The sequence below is a fragment of the Oreochromis niloticus genome, linkage group LG7, assembly GCF_001858045.2.
Source record: "Oreochromis niloticus isolate F11D_XX linkage group LG7, O_niloticus_UMD_NMBU, whole genome shotgun sequence".
NCBI lineage: Eukaryota > Metazoa > Chordata > Actinopteri > Cichliformes > Cichlidae > Oreochromis > Oreochromis niloticus.
Window position 1 is genome coordinate 33,310,844 of NC_031972.2, and position 19,565 is coordinate 33,330,408.

Consider the following 19,565-nt stretch of genomic DNA (forward strand, 5'->3'; position numbering starts at 1 on the left):
TAACAATAAAAACTGATTTTAAAAAAGTATGACTCTTGTCTATCGCCTTGATGCGATCGGTTAAAATAAGCTTTACTTTGAAATTTTGCTCGCTTTTGAAATAAAACCGAAAACTTCCGGTATTCTCAGGTTTTTTGTAAATTTTTTCCATAAAACGATTATCATCTTTATTTATTTTAGTGTTTTATGTGGTGTTTTCTTGCTTGGGATTTCCTTTAAATAGTCCTACAAAATTAAACGCCTGTTTTTTGTTTTTGTTTTTTTTGTTTGTTTTTTGAGGGGGGGTTGGGGGGCGTTGTTCGTTTGTTTTTTCTTATATACGTCTCATCACATTTTTCATTTAAATGTGGAATTTTCGTTTTTGTCTCTTTAAGCTAACCGGAAGTCATTGTGTTTATTGTTGTTGTTGGCGCCAGCTGTAAAGCTTGACTTCCGCTAGTTTTGTCGTTGGGGGTCTACACGTGTTGGTGGACTCACTGAGGATTTGGGGTCATTTTAATGTCTCCGTGGTCTCTTTTGGACTCCCGTGTGTTTATGTATGATCGTGTTTAGCACCTCTGAGCGCGTGTCAGATGTTCAGACGGAAATAAATATTAGAGACACGCACTCGCTGCCGGCGGCGGGATAGCTAACGTTAGCTGAACATGCCCGAACTTGTTCTTCAACACCGACAGAGAGACAGACAGGCATCGTGGACACCGGAAAATTCAGCAGCAAACAAATATGGATTACCAGTTCCCCCAGGAGCTTTTTCCATCGTTTTATAACTGCGGGCCGCCGAATTTGGTGCAGAAACACAATGCTGGAGGCTGGGGCAGCTACGACCGGGTCAAACCTCAGGTGGGTCCCACGTGGATCATTCCGTGACTCCAGATATGTCCGCAGTCCTGCGGGGAAAATAATTATAACTTTGCTTATATGATAATTCAAGGGGTAAAATATACTAGATCATAGCAATATTTATGTTTAAGGTCTTTATACTGAGGTTAAGTTATCACAGTAATATGTGTGACAATTCTCCTGTTAATGTCTTTGTTTATTTTATTTCTTTTTATTTATCGGCAACCATGTGGTTTACACCTACCGACAGTTTCAGAACTCTTCCAGCCCCTTTCTGGTTTAAACTACAACTTAAGAGCTTTTTAAATATGTTTCTTTTTCTTTTTTTTTGTAACCTAGCAGGTGGCTTGACTGTAACTCTGGAGGTGTTAAATGTTAGGCTCCAACTTTATTCGTGTTGGATGTGGTTGCGGTTTCAGGTTGGTTCTGGTCCTCTCTCCACCTGGACTTTCACATCCAGGCATCAGGTCAGAGGGGAGCTGTGGCGTCAAGTCGAGCCTGTGCCGGTCCCCCTCCTGGCTCCTAAACACAGTGAGTCCTCAGTCAGCAGGTCCTCCTCTGGTTCAGACTCCTTAATAAACTGTAGTGACAGCTGTCATAGCTCAGGACCAGTTTTTAACATCTAAGGAAAAATAAAGGGTGTGCCCAGAATATAGAGCAGTTTTTCTCTTACAGATACTCTTGACTTCCATTGAATGTGTTTTTCCACGTATATGTAAGTTAATTTTAACTTTTTTCAGCTATTCTTTCACCTTTGACGCCTCCGGATCCGATGAACTTCACGGAGCATGTAAGTGAGCCAGTTTAAATCATAAAATCACAAAGAGACAGAATTTTTTGTTTGTTTGTTTTTGGGGGGTTTTCGTTTTTGGTTTGGTTTTATTTTTAAGTCGTGTCTATTTTTTGTTTCATATATTTTTTCCAGTTTAACAAACTGAATTTTCTGGGCTGTGAAGAACTGTTTAATTTCTAATCGGCATTAAAAGGAACAAACAGTCCCAGATGACTTGTGTTAACAAACGTTCATCTTTTCTTTGTGTTTAGATGAATAATTTCTTCATAGATCACTCCCTGGACGCCTTTGGCTGCATGAGCAACATTCTGTCCGAACACTTCTCCTTTAAGTTAAAAGGGCAAAAAGAGGTGGGTGTCGTCACGATGGGGTTAAATTACTTCAAATGTGATCAAAATCACACCCTGATTTTATGGACATTTAATGTGGTGTCTCATTTGAGCATTTAATTATTTATTTTATTAACCCAAAAAAACACAGTGAACAAATTATGACTTTGAAAAGTTAGTTGTTGTTTTCCTTGCTGCTGATTGAGTGGATATCATTCAGCTCGATTTGTGTTTATACACACTCCAAAACCGCAATCTTGGGCTGCAGCTGACGAAGCTGTCCCCCCAACGAGGTGGAGGGCCACTCCATCCAGATCCTGCAGCAGGTGGAGTTCATGCAGTTCATTTACTGACATGGTGAACTCACTGAGGCTGTGGAGCAGAATATGGACTACCAGCTGCAGTGCAGGATGAGTGATTCACTAAAGAAGATGGATGATTTGGCTCATTTAATACAGCACAAATAGAACCTTAATGTAAAGGGCAGTTTAGTTTCAAATTATTTGCATTGTTTGGCTCCAAATATTAATCAGGTCTTTAAGATATTTAACAGAAGCAACCAAAAGCTACACTTTAACAGAGGGCCAGAAGACAGAGGTGAAAGAGGTTTACAGCATTTTTGGGACTGATGCCATTTACAGCAGAAGACAGGTGAAAAAGAGGAAATGCACAAAGGCTCAGAAATCAACATCCAGTGAAATGTAAACAAACTGGAGCCACAGACCCAGAATGTTTGTATTCTTGTCCTAAACGTTGTTCACTTTTGTATAAATGTTCTAAGAATAAAATTATTACTTGGAGCCAGCTACCATGCACACCTTTCTCGACTCTTTAAGTCATTGGCAGAATTGATCCACTCAGTCAGGATGTATTCGTTAGCAAGCATCAGTAGTTGGTTTCTGGGCTATAGTAACAATTTAGCTTTTATGGTGTTGATTGCAGTGCTGACTATCGCCACAAGGTGGAGCCTTGTTCTGTTTGTTGTGTTGGATCTTGATCTGAGAGTTTGAAGCAAACATTAACAACAGATAACTGATTTTGTTTAACGTAAACATTTGTATATAAACATAGAAGAAAGCCGTGCAGTCGTTGGTCATCAGATTTCTGTTTGATTGCAGAAATATTTTAAGGATGCAGTGAGGATGGGGAGGGTGACCTACTTCCTGGATTTGCTGAAGGTTAAAATGTGAGTTGAGTTGATTGGTTGAAATTCCTGGATGTGGAAGCTTTGTTTTAGTTTTATTTTAATCACATTTACCCCTCCCCACGCAGGTGCGAGCAGAAGTATCCCTGCCAGAAGCTGGCCCGGCACAGCTGCCAGCTGTATGATGTGGTGCACTCCATCCCTCCAGAGCTGCTCGGCTCACTGCTGTACGATGAGCTGGCGGAGCAGAGGGACCACCTGCTGTTCTCTGAAAGAACCACAGGGGGTGCTCTGAGTTTCGTTCCCTTTTCACAGAGTGATGGTGGCTCTCGGCGTGGCTGCCTCCTCTATCCTGGAAACCCTGCACTGAATACCCTCAGTATCCTTGAGTTTAGATTCAGGAAGCTTCTAAAGCAGCAGTGTCAGAAATATTTTAGGTCCAAAATGATATTAAAATCATAAAAAAAAAAAAAAAACAGTCTTTCATTTTTAAAGCACTCACCTAGGTCAAAGCCAGGATTTCACATAACCATGGCTGCAGCCATCATTGGATAAAATGCTTCTTGCCCTTAACACAGTACCTGCAGACTTTCACAAGGTGGAGCTGCAGCACAACAGAGGCGGTCCTTTCTGTGTGGATACCAGCAGCAAACCGTTCAGCTTCCCGCTCAGAGGCGCCGTCAGACAGATCAGCACCGCCTCGCTGTTCGGCGAATGTGAGAGCAACTGTCGGGAATATTTGGAGATGACTTCAGGAGCATGGAGGCGTTTTTAAAGATGTTTGTTTGTTTGTTTTGCAGGTTGTGTCGCTGTGCGGTCAGATTACCTCTGTGGTGTTTGGAGGTTCAGTGAGAGAAATGAGCCGCAGGCACTCCAGGTGGTCAGCACGTCGGAGGTCGCGACCTGTATCAGTGCCAGGTTGGTGGCAGTTCAAAGAGAGAAGTTGATGAGAGAGATTTTTTTCTGTGTGTGTTTGGGGGGTGAGGGTGGGTGGGGGGCAGTGAGGCTAATCATCTCTGCTCTGTGCTGCCAGTCCTCATGTTTTAGGTGAAGTTTTGGTGGCGAGCGAGAGCGGAGCTGCAAACCTGTGGACTGTGGGGAAAGGGTGAGGAAGCCAATGCATTCAACTCAGAGATGAAAATGTTTAAAGGGAAGCTCAAACTAAAATTGACCCTCTGACCAATCAGGATGCAGAAGGTCCGATTCGAGGACAGCAACCTGTACTTCAACGCTAAGTCTCCATGGAGATGGTGCGAGTTCACGGCCCACCCGAGGGTGGTGCTGTACGCGGACAGGACGGGGGTGGACCTAACAGACATCAGGGTGAGTCAGGAGGCTGGTTAACGTTGGCGATTTTGCTTCTATACTCCACCCCAGTGGATTTTAAATCAAATGACTCCTCCTACATTATCTTCTTCTTCTTTCATTTCACCGTCTCTCCTCCTCCTCGCCCTCATCTTCTGTCCCTCCAGGTGAGTCCGGCCTCCTGCCACACTCTGTTTCGTATCAGCAGCACCGCTGAGTGTCGGAGTGGAGAGAGACTCGTCCTGTCCAGGTATCTAGGAGACTCCCACTCCTTCCACCACCTCATCACCACTCAGGTACGCCAAGCATCACTTAAGATTTACAGGAAGTTACAAATCAGCTAAAACATTAATGGTTCCACTTCACCTTCCTCTCTCTTGCTTTTTGTCAGTACTCGGCCTACATCATGGACGAGCGCTTCCCGTGCGTCCCAATGATCAAGTGGGATCACATGATGACGTCTCCACCTATTTTTTGTCACATTGTTCCTGGCTGCGCCTCCTCAGGGTTGTCAGCTGACGAAGCAACCACTAAGGTCCTGCTCAGCTCCCACAGTTCTCAGGAAATGATGATGCTGCAGTATGCAGGTGAGCGTGGTTTAGTTACTTTTATTTATTTATTTATTTTTTATTGATTGAACATAAAAGTGAAACTGTGTGTGTGTTCAGGAGGCAGAGGGGACGCCTGTTTCAGTCGAGGTCCTCCTCAGGCTCTGCTCAGGCCCAGAGACAGTCTGAAACATCTCCCAGTCCAGATCCCTCACCGCTTGGACGTCGCAACCAACAGACTGTCCTCATATGTCGCAGGTGAGAAAGTGATGCTACGGTTTACGTGAACTATCAGTCACAAACAAATTTAAAGCAGGAACCTTTAAAAAGTCTTAAATTCTGAGTATTAATTATTAGGGCTGTGTGATATGACCAAAATCTCATATCCCGATATTAAGACATCTATCGTCCGATAACGATATAAATCACAAAAATGTAACATTTTCTGTAAATTCTGTGAATGTCGGGCAGCTCGACTTGCGTGAAGTGTTTCCAGCTGGAGTTGAGTGTTTTAACTGATGCATGAAACGATGCATTTTTAGACATAAGTTGTAACGGCCGCCGTTTTCTTTGTGAGTATTTATTACACGGCGTGCTGCGGGGAAAAGCCTGTTCTAACGTTTGAGTCTAAGGTTTATTTTTTAGCACCCGACGGCTCTTTTTTGCTTCTCATCCGTAAATACTTTGCATCTTTCACGTGATTCAGTTTATTTTGAAAAGTCTCAACAGGATCTTGAGCTTTATTGTGAAAGGTTTATGTGGAAAATAAACAAGCGGACACGAGGTGGTTTTACCGTCGTTGTTGCTAACGACAACGCATAAAAACAAGCACTTGTCCGTCTGTAGTGTGGTTATATTAAATATAAGAGAAAGAGAGAACTTTAGGAAATTAATATAGCCACTACAGTGACCATCAAAATAATGAAAAAAATATTGCTGTAAACAGTTTATTTTGCGACACCACGAAACAAACGGTAGCGTAAAATGAAACGATAGACGTTTTTATATCATCATCCGATATATATCGTTATATCGAACAGCCCTATTAATTATAGGTTTTGATTAGTCGTACCTGTAGCCCAGTCACATAATCATAATGTGGCATTACCTATCATCTGAAATGCACTACGTGTAGTTAAATGCAAGTTAAATAAGGTCTGACTGAACTTAATACAGTTCCCATGAATTATTAAAGCCTTCACTTTTAGTTTCTAAGTTTTTTTTTTAATGAAAGCGAGAAAAACATATAAGATACATTAGCTCAGTTAATGCAGTCTCCATATTTGATTTACTAATGCAATCAAGGAGGAGGTGGAAGTTTTTTAACCCGTGTCACACCTCAAGCTTTAATGTTCTGGTGATTATAGTAGAAGATATATGGATAATAACAGGTTCTGAGTCTGCAGAGGTTCACTGGGTTGTTTGTTTTCAGGTCTCACTTGCATCCAGAAGGCAGCAGAAGGTGGAGGTGGTGGTGAGGAGTGCATGTGCGTCCTCCAGCTGACGGAGGCAGGAGATATATTCTATCAGATCCTGGAGCACGAGCAGCTGGACGCAGACGAGTCACAACCTCAAGCAGAGGAGGGTGGCCTCAAGCCTCGGCAACAAATTCGTCCGGGGCCGACAACAAGGGCAAGGAAAACCGCTGAGAGCCTTCCACCTGATTCTCAGATGATCATCTCGGAGACATCGAGTGACGAGGACGTCGTTGGGCCCACACAGTGTCCATCGAGGATTGTACCCGAAACACCAGAAAGAGGACGGCAAGCATCCAGCTCCTCTGAAGATTCAGAGTCAGAGATGAACCGAAACCGAAGGCGGTTGCAGCTGCAGGTTGTTGTCAACGATCATTCAGGGGCGGAGGAAGAAATTGGATTTGACGTCGATGTGAATGATAAAGCTGTTGAAGTGGCGGAAACTGTCAGTGGTGCATCTCAGAGAAAGACTCCAGCAAAGCTGAGTAGTGGTGCTCTTGTCACATGGAAACATTGGCTCCAGAAACTGATGCACAAAACCTATGAAAATAAGCCCCGCTCACACCTCTTGCAGCATTTCAGAGCCAACACTCAAGGTCTGCTTTGTATTCCTGAAGGCGATCAAGGCACTTCACGGCAGGATCACGGTGTGCAAAGTCTGAGGAAGGAGCTGAGGTTGGGCATGTCCAGACGGTCGCTCCTGGTTCACAGCATGGTCTCCACCTCTCTGAGGCCTCCACATGTAGTACCCTTACCAAACCAGTTTAACACGAATGTCTGGACAGATCCACTCAGTCACCGACTGACCCTCTCCTGGCAGGGTGAGGATGCATGGCGGAAGTGGTGGAAGGACCAGCTGGGCTTCACCAAGGAGGCGAAGGTGCAGGCTCTGAGGAGGAAGAGGAGGAAAGAAAAGGCGGCAAAGCAAGCCACTGGACGTCGATTGAATCTGAGCGCTAGCTTTACCTCATCTGTCAGCTACCAGTCGGCGCTCGATGACCTCTCTGACTCAGCAGGGTGGTCCTCTGGAGTCAGCCAGGGGGCATGGTCAGACACGGAGGACAGAGGGAGGCTGTCCCAGTTCTTAAGTATGTTGGACGATGAGACTTCGAGGGCTGCGACGCCTTCCACCGTTCTAAATGACACTCCAACAGCAACTCCAACTCCCACCCCGACCGCCACACCCCAACGTGATAAACTTGGTGACCCCAGCAGGACCACCACCCTTCCTCAGACCCAGACACTAGGACTGGACTCCACACCAGCCAGTCAGAGGAGGAGCAAACGACCAGCAGACGACTACCTCAAATCTCTGTTCGCGCCACAGGTAGTAACATGTCTTAGATCAGATGATTTAAAATGCTCACATACAAAAAGTGGGATTTCTTTTATATTTTTATTAATCAATTCTTTTTCATATATCGTAAATATAGAAACCTGAGCAATAAAAATTGGTGTGAATGTTATTGTTTGTATAACAGGACCTAGACAGAATAATTGTACTTGATTTAATTAGATGAAAAATTGGCAGGATTCATTTCATCTAACAGATTATTTTATGAGCGTTCGGTGGCTAAAGGTGACCACTGGCAGCCAAAGTACAATACTGTCTCATCCAAAAATCCTTTAATCTGGTTTTCAAAGTACTTGGCAGCTTAAACACAGTGTGTTAGCTTTGCTGACTGTTCTTCATTCTTTCTCATCTGAAGAGGAGGTCCGCTGGCATTCGTTTTAGGACCACTGCTGTTCTTTATATAATGTTTTTTTTTTTTTTATGCTAACTTGATTCCACCCAACCCCCAGTACATATACCCTAGGGCATATATCTTAAATCTAAAGGCATGGATAATAAATGCCCTTTTGTGACCTTTATGCTTGCACTAACTGGCTGATGTTTCCAGGATGATCCTTCGCAGAGCCATTACTTGGATGAGGGGAGCTCCACAAATCCATTCTTGGCCTCTTCTCAGCTCCCCAGCTCCCAGTCCATCCCTCTCCGAAATTACAGTGTGAATTTGACCAGAATGAACTTTGGCTCGCCGGGCTCCTCTCAGTCCAAGTCTCAGACCTACTCTCAGTCCCAGAGTTCACAGGGTCGGCTGTCACAGGCATCGCAACCAAAGAAGAAGTCTCGAATGGGATTTTGAAACGTTTACTCAGTCTGGGAATGTATTGTTTGGGATTTTGGGATTACGCTTGCTGGATTTGCTACACTGGGAATGAAATGAGAAAACTTGGACACTGGATCTAAGCTAATCAAGGAGGATCACCTGCATGACGTCTGGAGGAGTCACTGCAAACTGTTTGGTAGGACCGAATGGAATTTATTACCTCAGTTGTGCATGTGTGTGTCTGTGCGTGTGTGTGTGCATGCACGCAACTGACTGAGCTCATGTTCCTGTTTAATGAACGTGACTTTTTGTGATAAAAGCTGAGGGTCAACATGCAGGATTAATTGAAACTGTAGAGCGAAAATGGTGATAATTAACTTGAGATCAGCAAAAAGCCGGTCCCTGAATTATGCCAGGGCCTGTTATAACTATAAAGTCTAAGATAAAGCTAAAGAGCCTTAAACGTATCAGTAATTTAATAAAAATGATTAAAAAGATACCAGAAGTTGGTTTAGACACAGGTATTTCAGAAAGTGTTTGGCCTACAAAGATGATACTGTGAAGACTTTATCACTGTACCAGACATCCAACTTTCACATATTTAATCCCCAAAACATCCCTGAAGGTCATAATGAACACACCCACAAGCAGCTGCCTCATCCACGTGAAATCTCATCAACTGTCTACTGTGGTTAAATGTACATTATTTAAAAAGCTGTTTGACTATGAAGTACATCTTTTCTTATATATTTGTCTGTTTCACTCATTTTGCCATATCTATGTTTCTGAGACTTTTCTAAATCTGTTTTCTGAGCAGAATTTAACTTATTTTCTCAATAAAACTATGACTAACATGAACAAAAATCTCAACTTCTCTTTTAAAGGGAAACAAAAAGGCAGAAACTTTCAAGACCAACCACACCTGCCAACTTTCATGGGGCTTTTATTTTTAAGTTCAGCTGTGGGTTTAAATTCAGCTGGTTGTGGCGTTCAGTGGAAACGCTGTTAATATTTAGATGAGCTGCACTACTTGTCATTGTTGATTATTTGTCAGATGATTCATCTCCTTCCATAAAGGATGCTCCAGTGTATCTTCTATGAAAGGAGGTAATAGAAGAAGTGCTGAGGCACCTTTCCTTTATTTAGAGACAGCTTCTGTTGTGGCTGTTGGGCAGAAACTTCCAGCTCTTGTTAGTCAGTTGGGAAATTTTCTAAGAAAACTGACTTTTGGTGGCGAAAGACTGTTTAGAGTTTGTGCCTTGTATACAATCTCAAAATCCAGTTTGTCCAGCTCAGAGTCGTTTTGATGAACATTTGGTTGTAAATTGAGTGGCTAAGTTAAAAAAGCTGGAGAAAGGTGTCATTTGGTTTTGTGGGGGGGGGGGGGTTGCCCCCCAGCTTGTCCAGCTTTACTGGAGTCAACGCACCAAAGAGCTTAAATGTACTTTAAATTCTTAGATGTGCATGAGTGCTGTGCCTGTAGAGAAATGAGCTGCACACACCCTTCTGATCGGGCTGAATGGTTTCAATGAAAGATGGGTTGAAGATGTGTTTAGGATGTTGATCATGTGTGTAGAACGTGTTTTATGAACTCTTGACCAACATACAAAACTTACTAATGCACATACTTGTTATTCATAAGAAAGTCTGAGTTTTCAGACAAGCAGTCTGAATTCTGAAAGATTCAATGATCTGGAGCACAAAAAGATGATTCTGCTTAAAGTTTACCTTAAAGTTTTAGAAACACACAGATGCTCCCTCTTAAACTTGGTCACTTTGCACTCTTTGCATATTATTAACTATGATCTAAATACTGGGGCCAGTATTCAGTATTTACTGGTACTGCATAGGGCGTGTTCATGCACACCAGAATAGTTTCAGGTTTGATTGATGGAGTTGTTTTTGTTTGCAGACATGATTTAAAGGGGAAAAAAAACAGAGACGAGATGTTTAAAAATAATATTTTTATAAGATTCTTTTTTTTTAGTACAGGTGACAAAAAAAAGAATAAATAACTTAATATCTACAAAGAAAACTATAAACATTTTTTTTGTACAGCATTTACACTTTTACATATTTTTGTATGAACATTTTTGACATTTTTCAACTTTTTTTGACACTTGGTCAGTATTATTTAGTTTCATACAACAATCTCTGAACAGTTTCAAACACCACAGACAACATTCTTTGTTTTTAAGCTACATCCTAACATTGGCAACTTCAAATTTAAATCAGAGTCATACGTACAAACACACATCCATAAACACATGATCGTTAAATGTTTTTCCAACCTCCACTTCCATTTAACACTTGAAACTACATTTAAAAATAATAATAATAAAACTGTGCAAATTAACCTGAAACAGAAGACCGGAGCAGCCGCGGTCAGAAAGTTTCCAGTCTGATCTTGAGAGCACAACACTGATATATCTTTAGGTTGCTCTCATTTAGTTTAAAGTCCTGATTTATCACATGAGATTCGACTAAAAGAAAAATTGCGACCACTGCTGCTTTCAGCCTCTGTACGCCAGAGAAACGCCTCCTACTCCTTAAAACAGTCTTGGATTAATAACAGTCAAAAGACATACTCAAAAACAAACGCCACGTTTTGGCAAATTACTCTTCCAGCCTGATCTGACATTTTAGCGACCATCATGTGTCTGCTAGTTCAGCACCTTGAAGACCAGGCTGCCCAGAGTTTATCTGCAAAACGTCACTTATATATCCTTACAAAGAAAAAAAGGAAAAAAACTTGCATCCTGGAATGTGACATCTCAACATGCACACATCTACAAACTAAATCTATCAAATCTACCTGGAGGATTTCTAACCGCTCAGCTGCCAGTTGTGCTATTCTCCACCAGCACCAGAGCTTATTGAACAATAAATTAGAAGACGGCAGGAGAACACGGGGTGGTGGGGTGTGGAAACAGCGAGGCACGGGCGGCAGAGGCTTCAGGCATAGAGGTATTGGCGTTGATTTTGGCGACGGAGGTGAGGAGGGAAGAAGGACCCTTCGGCATCGCTCCCCAGAGAACTGCTGAGAGACTCTTCACCCGAGCTCATCATATCCTCACACGAGTCCTCGCTGTAGACACACAGAGGGAGGTATGAGGTCAGTACAGTCATATGTTGAGGCTTTGGCAAGTTGATACGACCATGGTAGTAACTTCCTGAGTCACTTTAAGAGTGGTAGCATCTGACATGTAATACTGTTAGTATCTTGCTAAGCTCTCCTGCTTTGGCGTGTTTCTGAAGTGAATTTGGACTGTTAGTATCTCGTCAATTTCACGCTGAACAATTAGTAGTGCGTGTGGAGTGGTTGTACCGTGCACAGGTATGTTTGGAATGAGAGTATCTTAATCGGGGGTGTTTTGGAGTGTTTGTGTCAGGTTTGGGTGTGTTTTTGTATCAGCAGTAGTGTCTGTGGGCTCAGAAGTTATTCTTAATGAGTAAATCTGTTTTATCCTTCTCATCACCCTCTAAAAATAGAAAATTAATCTGGTGCATTGGGGTATTTTCACCAAAAAGCTAACTCATGACATTTTTCAAAGTTATTTTAAATCAATCAATCAATCAATCAATTAATCAATCACCATTCATTCTTAATTTAATTGGGATTGGGTTTCTTGGCAGTAGAACCAACTGAAGCCAGTTGACAGCTGCACTAAACCAAAAAACAAAAAAGCATTAAGTGATAGAAACTGATCTCTTCTAAATCTATTTAGTCATTTCTGATCTTGCTGTGAGGCACTGGCATGGAGATGGGCTGAGCAATAAAGGCAAAACAAACCAGTCAGCTGTTTCAAACTTCCGCATATCACTTAAGACTATCAGCTGATCTCATGTTGTCTGACTCAGCTGACTGAAGCTCCGAGTGTTAAGGTGTGCCTTTTAAAAGGCGTGTAAAGATGTTTGTTGATCGGGAGCTTTGTGTACTCAGCTCGTGCTTAAATACCCGCCCGCTGGAACCACGTCTATTCCTCTTTTCGCTTTCAACACACTGACGTAGAAATAAAAAGGAGCTGTCCTTGATATATAAAGGCAAGGCCACTCTTGCTTCATGTGACGTCATGGAAACAGCTGTGTCAGTGGGAAGTGACTGGCTGGGAGATATGAGAGGCCCTGACAAGCTCAGACAGTTTCAACACAGGAGAAATTTCAGTGTTGCTGCTTGTTGCCTCAGAAAAATGTTACTGCAAATAAAAGAAACGCACTCTCTCCACTGATTTTAAACTTCCTTTCATCGATTTTTCTGACTTTATTGGCACCAGAAACAGTAAGTGTCCTCCTTCACTGCTGTTACACTTGCTCTAGATTACCCTACCCTACCCTTGCTCTAGATTACCTGACAGAGACTTTCAGGGCGTTTCTTGGTGGTGCATCACTGCAAAGGCTGAAATATTTGGTGTATGTGATGACACAAAGGGTGTGTTTGGTTCCTTTTTCATTTAGCCTCTGTTTTTGTTGTTGTTGATGGTGGTAGGAGTGTTTGGTATTTTATCCTGTATGAGGTGTCATGTGATCAAATCAGACTGAAACTGAAGCCAGTACAGTCGGTCTGATTGGTTTCTATAGCTTGAAACAAGTCACTAAGACTAAGAAATTCAGGATCGGTTGTGTGTTTGGAGGTGTGACGGTGGTGTTGCTTGGGTGTGTTTGGGGTCCTCACCTCTCGCTCTCATCCCAGCAGCCCTCAGGGATGGTGGGCAGCTCGGGGACACTACGGTAGCTGTGCAGGCTCTGGGCGGTCCGCCGCGACACGATCCACTGCAGCTTCCTGTGGTCGGGTTTGCTGCACTCGGGAGACGCGTAGTCTGAGAGGCACTGGGCCACGCATTTACTCCACAGCACCAGGTCAGCATCAACGATCTGAAAACAAATAGGGGAGCAGATCATGGTCAGCTGGTGATTTACAAGTGTGAGAAAGACAAAAAAGCCTGAGATCAACGACATCAGCTCCTTTTTAACGTGAAGCCATCACAACACAACACGCCAGGTTACGTAACTACAGACATCAACATAAAGAAAATATCCTGGACCAGAGCTGGGCTAAGAATAAACACTCTCACGATACACGGCTTCTGCTATTCATAACTCGAGTGCTCACTTCTTCTGTTTATTTAAAAACTGGAGTCTCATCTTGAAGCGGCGAGCCCGCAGGCTGTAAGACTGGTTAATAAAGTTGCTCACATTTGCAGAGTAAAAGTCTGCACATGTATTAAAAATGCCTCCTGTGTGTGGCTGATCCAGGAAAATGCCCACACTAATTCTCTTTTAATGGAGCCATGAGACATGCGCTAAATTAAACCTCTCATTTCCTCTGAAATTCACCTGCTCTGTTGTTGCCTCCCTTGTGGAAAATCTATTTCTCATTTTTTTTTTCCATGATTTGTACACCTTCCCCTCCCCAGATGAGTTCTTGTGTAATGAAGTCATGCACTGTTTGGCAACAGCCTACCTTGAGGTGTCTCTGGATGTGAGAGGCTATTTCCAACATGTCCTCAGACTGAACGGCTTCAATCTCCTGCCTCAGGAGTGCCAACGCGAGGACGGACGGCTGGAAGGAAAAGCAAAGAAAACACAGTTAAACAGGATCAGTGTTGTGTCAAGAATAAAATGAATTTATTTGTCAGTTTTTAGCCAGGACAGACCTGGAATTCTTACCTTTGCTTTGGAGAAGGAGATCCGGCACAGACAGGCTTTGAGCTGAGCCTCCAGCTTCTCCAGGCTGAGCGTCGTCTTCCTGTTAGCACAGACATAAACATACAGTCAGGTTCAGGTCTTTAACAATTATCAAACACACACAATCATCAGTTATGTCCATTTTACTTGTTTATTGCTATTAGTATTAAATTAAAGTAAAATTAAATTAAAAATGGGTCTTCCTTCCTTAACTTTGCTGATAGCTCGATCCTGGATTTGAGTAATTTTTAGTACAACATGTTTATCTTGTAAATTATGGTTATTCTGAGAATCGAAAAGGTGGCTCAACATTATCTTGGTCAATCATAAGTGGTCAGCCAATGAGTGTTAAGTTTCACAAACAGATGACAGTGGTAAACACACATAGCAGGACTCGTCAACTCCAAACACTGATGTCAAATATGAGGCCAGTTAAATTCAGTGCAACGCTTCAATTAACTTAATTTGCTCTAAACAAAACAAACTGGTGTAAACTCTCTGATGTGGCATTTTGACCCAAGCTGAGCTGGTTTAAAAACAACACGGCAGGGTTACATAAGAGCAAAGTTTTGTTGCCAACAGCAGAAAACAAGTGTTATCAGTGCACTTCAATCAGACACTGCCTGTTGCCCCACATAACAAGACTTTGTGCCAATCGAAACACTGTCGTCCAGACTTTTGAACCCAATCCAGAATCGTCAAGCTTCCAAACATCAACTGTAATGGATCATCTATTTGCAGACACAAATTTGAACACATAACCTCGTGTTCGTAGGGGCCTCACCTATCGGTGCAGTGTGATAGCGCGATCTGGTGGTACAGGTGCAGAAAGGTTAAGGCGGTGACGGCTTTGGACTTGAAGTTGAGCTTCTCAGTGACAATCTTCTCCATGCGGGCGAGGTCGGACACGGTGAACCGGCACTGTCCGATGCGGATGAGCTCGTCGGTGGGTGTCAGGTTGCACTCCTTCTCCGTCACTTTGGCTGCCATATGGAGGCAGCTGAGGCTGATGCAGGACAGGTGCTTGGGCTGGATCTGATGGTAGGAGAGACGACAATTAAGTAAAGAAACCTCTGAAGCTAAAGTGTGCTGCGTCTGCTCTTAGCAGGTGTAAAAGTCTCATACCTTCATCATGGCGAGAAATCTGTCCAGCAGGTTAACAGCCAGGACGAACGTCTGCGTGCTGTAACCAAAGAAGCTGGTCAGACTCCACAGATCCTCCACTTTGGCATCCCTGCACTTGGCCGAGATCCGACTGTCACCCTGGAGAATAAAGACACGCTGTTGGTTAATTTCACCGTTATTAAGAAGCCTGTTAGCGATGCTTAGATCAACAGGTGCCTACTGGCGCTGTGGATTCAATGGCGCGGAGTCCCGTCACTTTGGGGAGATAATGCACTTCCTGCTCACAATTCACCCTCAGCTCCTTCATCAGCTTGAAGGCATCCATGTCTCAGCTGGGACTGCAGGAAGTGATCCGTCTTTTTTAAAACACAGTACCGACACTGCAAGGAAAGAAAAGTCACAAAGTTTAGTTTTTATGCTGCAACCTTAAACATCGTCGGGATTTATGTGATCAGTAAGAAAAGGCAGACCCGCAGCCTTTGTTGTCAGCTTGTGCTCCTCGGCGGCAACAAGAATGTCATAGTTCAAATAATTGCAAATCGCAACTGAAACTAAAAGCATTTTTGTAATACAGATACTTAACAGGATTTCTGCAAACTCTCCATCACAATGTAGAGCAGAGCAGAAGTTTGGAGTTTCCCCTGAGGTGAGTTTGTTATGACATTTTACAGTGTTATGAAATTCACTTCTAACCAGAATTCCTCTGATTTCTTCTTAAACCTGCTTTTCTCTGTTTTGTTTGTTTAAAAAAAAGAAGGTGATTTTTAATCACACTCATGCCTCTAACTATTGAATGATACAAATCTAGATTATATTTTTAAATCCGGTTTGCACCCTGGCAGCCACCTGATTTACCTGCTGCCTTATCTGGCAGGTTATTCAAAGTCACCAGACTCACAAACTTCTTTCCACACGGACATTTGGACTCAGCCCAAACAAGCAAAATCAACAGAGCCTCCGAGCAGTTTTACATTTTACAGCATCACCACTCTCATGCAACAATTAGCTCTTTTCTGTACCTCCACCTCACAACTTCCTCATGATTCATTTGTTTGCACTGTTAAAAGTGAGCTTTATTTTAGTTTTGTTCCATATTTAGCATTTTACTTAACTTTTTGCTACATTTTAGAGATTTTTGCCATTTAGCAGGGGGTTTATTCACTGCATTCAAACATCTGTAGGTTACCCACCCAAAAAGGGTTTAACCTTTCCTGACATAAAAGTCTCTGTGATCATAAGAAAATATTTTTGAACCTTTTTGCTGCATGAATAGACTTGTCGTGAGTATGGCAACAAACTCACTGCCTCAACCATATACGGAGGAGAGCTGCTAATGAACACATCCCCTCCCCCAAAAACCACATTCCCACCAAGAAAACCATGTTAAGCTAAATTCTATTTAATTTCTATTTGAGTAATTATGGGGAACATTCTGTTTTTACTTATTATCCTCTGTTAATCTGTTGTTTTGTCGTGTTGCTTGTTCCGTTTTATCAACTTTTTGGGAAAAAATAAAATCTTGTTTTGTTGTATTTCTCACAGAACAAAAACAATAAACGCTTTCTAGTCTCTTTTATTGTAGACGCCTGTGTGTATCATGAGAATAATGTGAATGAAGAGGACACATTTGAGGTGAAGTCTTTGGAATCGTGTAAGATAATCTGTATCCAGGTTGAGGATCTAAGTTAATCACTCGGTCCTCTCGTGTCTAAACTGCTACACTGTTACTGTGTTGTGACATGACTTTACATTTTCGGGTACATTGTTGCTAAACTGTTACGTGACTGGCGTGCACTCTCAGTCTGGGGGTCAGAGCCCAGGGCCCGGCCCACTTCCCTCAGCTGGGCTTCGGTGTCAGATTTCCGCTGGTCTACGCCTTCTCGATCCCCTGACCGAAAAACAAGTACCCCTTTTTCCTGTTATGACTGTAAATTAACGACCTAAAATACAGATTAAGTTGCCCCACACGTCTAAAAACACTATTTTTATCTTTTGGTTTTGTTTTTTGAATTTTTGTAGTTGATGTGGACGGTTAGCCTCCGCTAGCTAATGGTTTAAATCCTCTGTAGTCGGAGCGGGGGGAGGGGCTGCCGTTTAAAAATGATGAAATATCTTAACTATTTTACTACGGAAACACGATTACCCACACAGATGCTTAATAACTGAGAATTAGAGCAGAGTTGATTAACAAACCGATTATATGTCATTGCAGTGGTTTATAAAAGTGAGTTTAATCGAGCTTAAAAAGAGGAAAACGGGTCCAGAGGATACCAGCTACAACAGCAAAGAGAAGCCTCTATGCTGTACGTGCAAACTAATGCAAAAATATCAAATATAAGGAAAAACACACCTTAAATGCTTTTAATCTAATGTCAGAACTATAAAATTCACCTATGTCCTATTTTTAAGCGCTTCTGGGCGAGTTCCTGTCGGCAGTTACTAATGAAAAACCTTCAAAAACAAAAAAATGACACTTTACTCGCTCAAGTGAACTCTCTGAGTAAAATAAATACAGCTGTGATGTATTTTAAAGGTTTACTCTACCTGTTTCTGTGAGTTAGATCCACATATCTGTCCTGCTGTGGCTTATTTTTCTTCTGCTCTTCTTTCGTCTTTCTCTTTTTCTGTCCTTTGTTGATGTTGAGTAAGCTCACGCCTACTTCTCGACGTCACCCGGCCACAACCAATCAGACGCATCGCTTTACGAACAGCTGTCCCCTTTTCATGCTGTTAAAGGCACAAATTGCAGCTCGATTCTGGTGTTTTTGTAACACCGTAACAGCATTTTTACCATATTCACACCGGAGATCGATAACCCAGCTTCAATCTACAGATACAGCTCGGAGAAACTGAAACACAGCGTTTGGATCGCGAGAAACAAGCCCACCTTGAGTAACATTACCGTGAGCCAATCAGCAAACCGGAGTTCGATACGTTCAAATAGTCCGCCCAAAATCTAATGTTTTGATTGGATCGTGCCCGCACAGAGACCTGACGCAATCATGGCATTACGTAGTGCCTTTTTTGGACAGTTTTTTTATTCATTGTCTGTGTCAGACGTGAAACAACATGTCTGTAAATGGTTAAACCTCAATTCCACTTTAAACAAACATACCAGTGTTTTCTATATACTCTAAGATCTTTCACATGTGATAAAGATATTTGTATTAAATGAGAATTCAACACAAAAGTGATTAAATTCAAAAATATTGTGGCAAGCCCGTGCAAGTTTATAAAAACAAGTGGAATGAGAGATTCTACACCTGGGTTCATGTAACGTCACAATGAACCAGAATGAGAATATCTTCTGATATGTTGAGCAAAGGTCTGGAGTTATTTGGTTAGTTGTTTTAAGACCCCAGTCTAAATTAATGGGTATAGACTAAAATTCCAATTTAACATGAAACATGAAAACACCATGTATAGAATCAGATCACATAACACTAAAGTAAGGCGTTATAAGCTTTAAGTCTCTCATATGTTTTTAACTATGGTTTTGTTGAATTATAACCTTCGCAATGAAACACAGAAGAACTTCAAGAATAAAAATATTAAATATGAGAGTTCATGATTTTACTTTTATGCAACTTTGGGTGGGGACACCAGCCAGGGTTTGCTGGAAAGGTGTGACTGCTGAATCCATTGATAGGCAAATATCAGTGGGTACTGGAATATCTAAATATGCACTAATTTACATACATTTCCATTAGATAATGTGTAAATGAATATTTATTTTAGACCACATTTTAGGAGCTTTTCTTTCCTCTTGCCTGAGAGAAGACAGTTTAAGCAAAGAAAGAAAAATATATTTGAAAAAAACCCTCAGAAGCCAAAAAAAAGTAGTTTGTTTGCAGTTTCCTGCCAGAAAGGTGCATTAAAATTTCATTTAACTGTCATAAGATTGTTAGTCAGACCACTAATGATGTCAGTACTTCTGTCTAGCTGTCTGTGTCACTGATAATGTGCGTTGTCATATTGTAAGGCAGAAATCAACCCTTACGTCAGCATTTACTTTGGAGCTGCTTTTGAGGAACCACCACTTCCCACACGCTGATAGGAAAACACAACATAAATCCCTGCCATACATCATACTCCATGATGAACTCCACATTCAGCACACTGATCAGTACGTTTTGGTTACACTGGCCCACAGAAGATTACCAGAGAAAGACCCAGCTTTTTCTTTTGTTTTTAACCACATAATGGAGTC

General features: G+C 42.1%; 2 protein-coding genes across 2 annotated transcripts; one reads left to right on the top strand and one right to left on the bottom strand.

Moving 5' to 3' along the window:
• The first annotated feature begins 400 nt into the window (after positions 1–400).
• Positions 401–9,409, top strand: taf1c (TATA-box binding protein associated factor, RNA polymerase I subunit C). The gene is made up of 15 exons (XM_005470499.4): positions 401–840; positions 1,260–1,371; positions 1,581–1,630; positions 1,885–1,983; positions 3,081–3,148; positions 3,235–3,485; positions 3,694–3,822; positions 3,907–4,024; positions 4,140–4,211; positions 4,294–4,429; positions 4,579–4,707; positions 4,803–4,998; positions 5,080–5,217; positions 6,392–7,761; positions 8,336–9,409. The coding sequence occupies exons 1-15, from the start codon at positions 724–726 to the stop codon at positions 8,579–8,581; spliced, it is 3,231 nt and encodes a 1,076-aa protein (XP_005470556.1). The 5' UTR covers positions 401–723; the 3' UTR covers positions 8,582–9,409.
• Positions 9,410–10,826: 1,417 nt separating this feature from the next.
• On the bottom strand, positions 10,827–18,151 carry ccng2 (cyclin G2). The gene is made up of 8 exons (XM_003440187.5): positions 17,900–18,151; positions 15,576–15,735; positions 15,356–15,493; positions 15,015–15,265; positions 14,213–14,291; positions 14,007–14,105; positions 13,218–13,417; positions 10,827–11,633 (listed from the first exon to the last, which is right to left on the bottom strand). The coding sequence occupies exons 2-8, from the start codon at positions 15,678–15,680 to the stop codon at positions 11,501–11,503; spliced, it is 1,005 nt and encodes a 334-aa protein (XP_003440235.1). The 5' UTR covers positions 15,681–15,735; positions 17,900–18,151; the 3' UTR covers positions 10,827–11,500.
• Between the last annotated feature and the right edge of the window lie 1,414 nt (positions 18,152–19,565).